Raw genomic sequence first — 1,961 nt, forward strand, 5'->3', positions numbered from 1 at the left:
CAGTTCATTCCTCGTCCACGAATCCCTTGAATTATTCTTCTTCAGTGTCCGAATTGAACAGTTGGGTGAGTACGGCATCCATTCAGAGCACATGATAGCATAACAATAGCATAGCATTCGCGGAGATTCCAAGATGGCGGCCGTCGTTTACTGATTACCGTAATGCTGCAAGCGGTGCGGCTTTGTAGTTTACCAGTCGAACTGAAACATTTTATTATTATTAAAAAAAAAAAAATATTAAAAAAAAAATATTGGTCATGTAATTTTTACATTTTGATCCATATATAAGGCGCTCCGGATTATAAGGCGCACTGTCGTTATTTTTTATTTTTTTTGGCTTTTAAGTGCGCCTTATAGTGCGGAAAATACGGTACTTTGTGTTTTGTCCCCCGCCCCCACCTGTGGTGTATGTCCCCACCTGTCCTACCCGCTGTACATACCTAATGTTTTGTTGTATTGTTCTTCCCATGATGGATGTATGTTTATCTTGTAGATAGTACTAGTTATTTGTCTGTATTATCTTGTAGATAGTACTAGTTTTTTTTGTCTGTCTTACATGTAACGATGAATTGAGAATCAAGGACCCCAATTGAAATAAGCCAGTGGCTTTCTTGGGTTTTTATCCTGTTAGTTGACCTTGTATGTAATATGTACTTTCATGTACCTACTTCTGCAAATCTTCTAATAAAGTTTTCAATCAATCAATCAATCTGTGTGGTTGCTTATGCAGTAATATGGTTTGTGGTATACAATGTGACAAATTGAATGTTAACAAGCTGGTTAATATCAGAATAAAACGTGCAGACTGCAGAATGAGTGTTTCTGGTTTATTTTATGAAGCTGGTTCACATGACCAAGGTCATGCTGTATTTACACTGTGTTGCCCAGTCAATAAACATGTTTCCTTATGACTTCTAACTTCTCTCGTTAGCCCAATATTGCTAGCTTAGCATTATAGCAAGGAGTCTGGCTAATTAGATGGTAGACTCGCCAGCCAATGAGGGGGCTCATCACGAGTGCTTCGCCAACCAATCAGGTAGCGGTATTGCCCTGTCTTCCCCTACCATCCTAGGTTTCGCAAATTCGCGTCCGGGTGTCGCCAAACGAAGGATGCAGCTGGACCATTCTCCCTACACCGGTTGCCTTTGCCCAGACTCGCGGAAGTAGAGATCTCGTGCCCGGTTGCTAAGCTGCAGAGTTGTCTGACCGGGGTCGCGTGCAGAAATATGACAACAAGTTGCTAGCAAGCAAGTTAGCTTCCACAGATTAGTAACGAGCAGCTGCCAGCAAGCTATTGTAAACTTGTTATTCTATCAAATGCGTTGATTATGATTACTTTCGGTTAAATCCAATTAAAGAGATCAACCGCTTAACACAAATGCTGGTAAGAATTGCGTTCTGTTTTGCTGGCAAGAATGGATGCTAATTGGTTACAAAGTTCAACGTAAATACCTAGCTAATATGGCTAATGAGTCATTAGACTACAGACAGTGCTCATTATTGCTAGATAATTAGCATATATAGTTTATATAGCATATATTTGCTTGCAAGTCATGGAGTATTGTTTTGTTTTAGAGTTCGTCAGTATTATTTGGTGATGGAATAATCTCGAGGAGGCTACTTGCTAGCTAACGTTAGCTAGCTTGCTGTCAACAACAACATTCAATGTAAATTCTATTTCTTTCGCATTTCTCGTCAGCTGGAGGATAGGTTGACGGGGGATAGGAGGAGAAGAAGCTGACGTTTCTTCAACTTCGTTTCACCATCAATAGGCCTTATTCCCTAAATTTCCCTCTGTCGTTGGAGAGAGGCTGGAGTTGTTACCATACATTCAACACACCAACAGTAGTTTGTGATTATTGACTCTCATTTTGGTGTTGAGCTCATTAGCATCAACATGGCGGTAGCCAATACCACCAAGAAATCATGGAGATTGCGTGAGTATCTGTCATCTCACTCAC

The 1,961-nt window shown here is 40.5% G+C and overlaps 1 protein-coding gene across 1 annotated transcript in view; it reads left to right on the forward strand.

Annotated features, from left to right (window-relative positions):
* The first annotated feature begins 1,235 nt into the window (after positions 1-1,235).
* Positions 1,236-1,961, forward strand: part of katnb1 (katanin p80 (WD repeat containing) subunit B 1) — a 30,622-nt gene continuing 29,896 nt past the window's right edge. Inside the window, exons 1-2 of the mRNA XM_080533982.1 lie at positions 1,236-1,384; positions 1,700-1,937. Of these exons, the coding sequence (XP_080390108.1) occupies positions 1,898-1,937 (40 nt within the window). The 5' untranslated portion in view covers positions 1,236-1,384; positions 1,700-1,897. The remainder of the gene's footprint in view (positions 1,385-1,699; positions 1,938-1,961) is intronic.

This window comes from Nansenia antarctica (assembly GCF_963989245.1).
Source record: "Nansenia antarctica genome assembly, chromosome: 6".
Lineage (NCBI taxonomy): Eukaryota > Metazoa > Chordata > Actinopteri > Argentiniformes > Microstomatidae > Nansenia > Nansenia antarctica.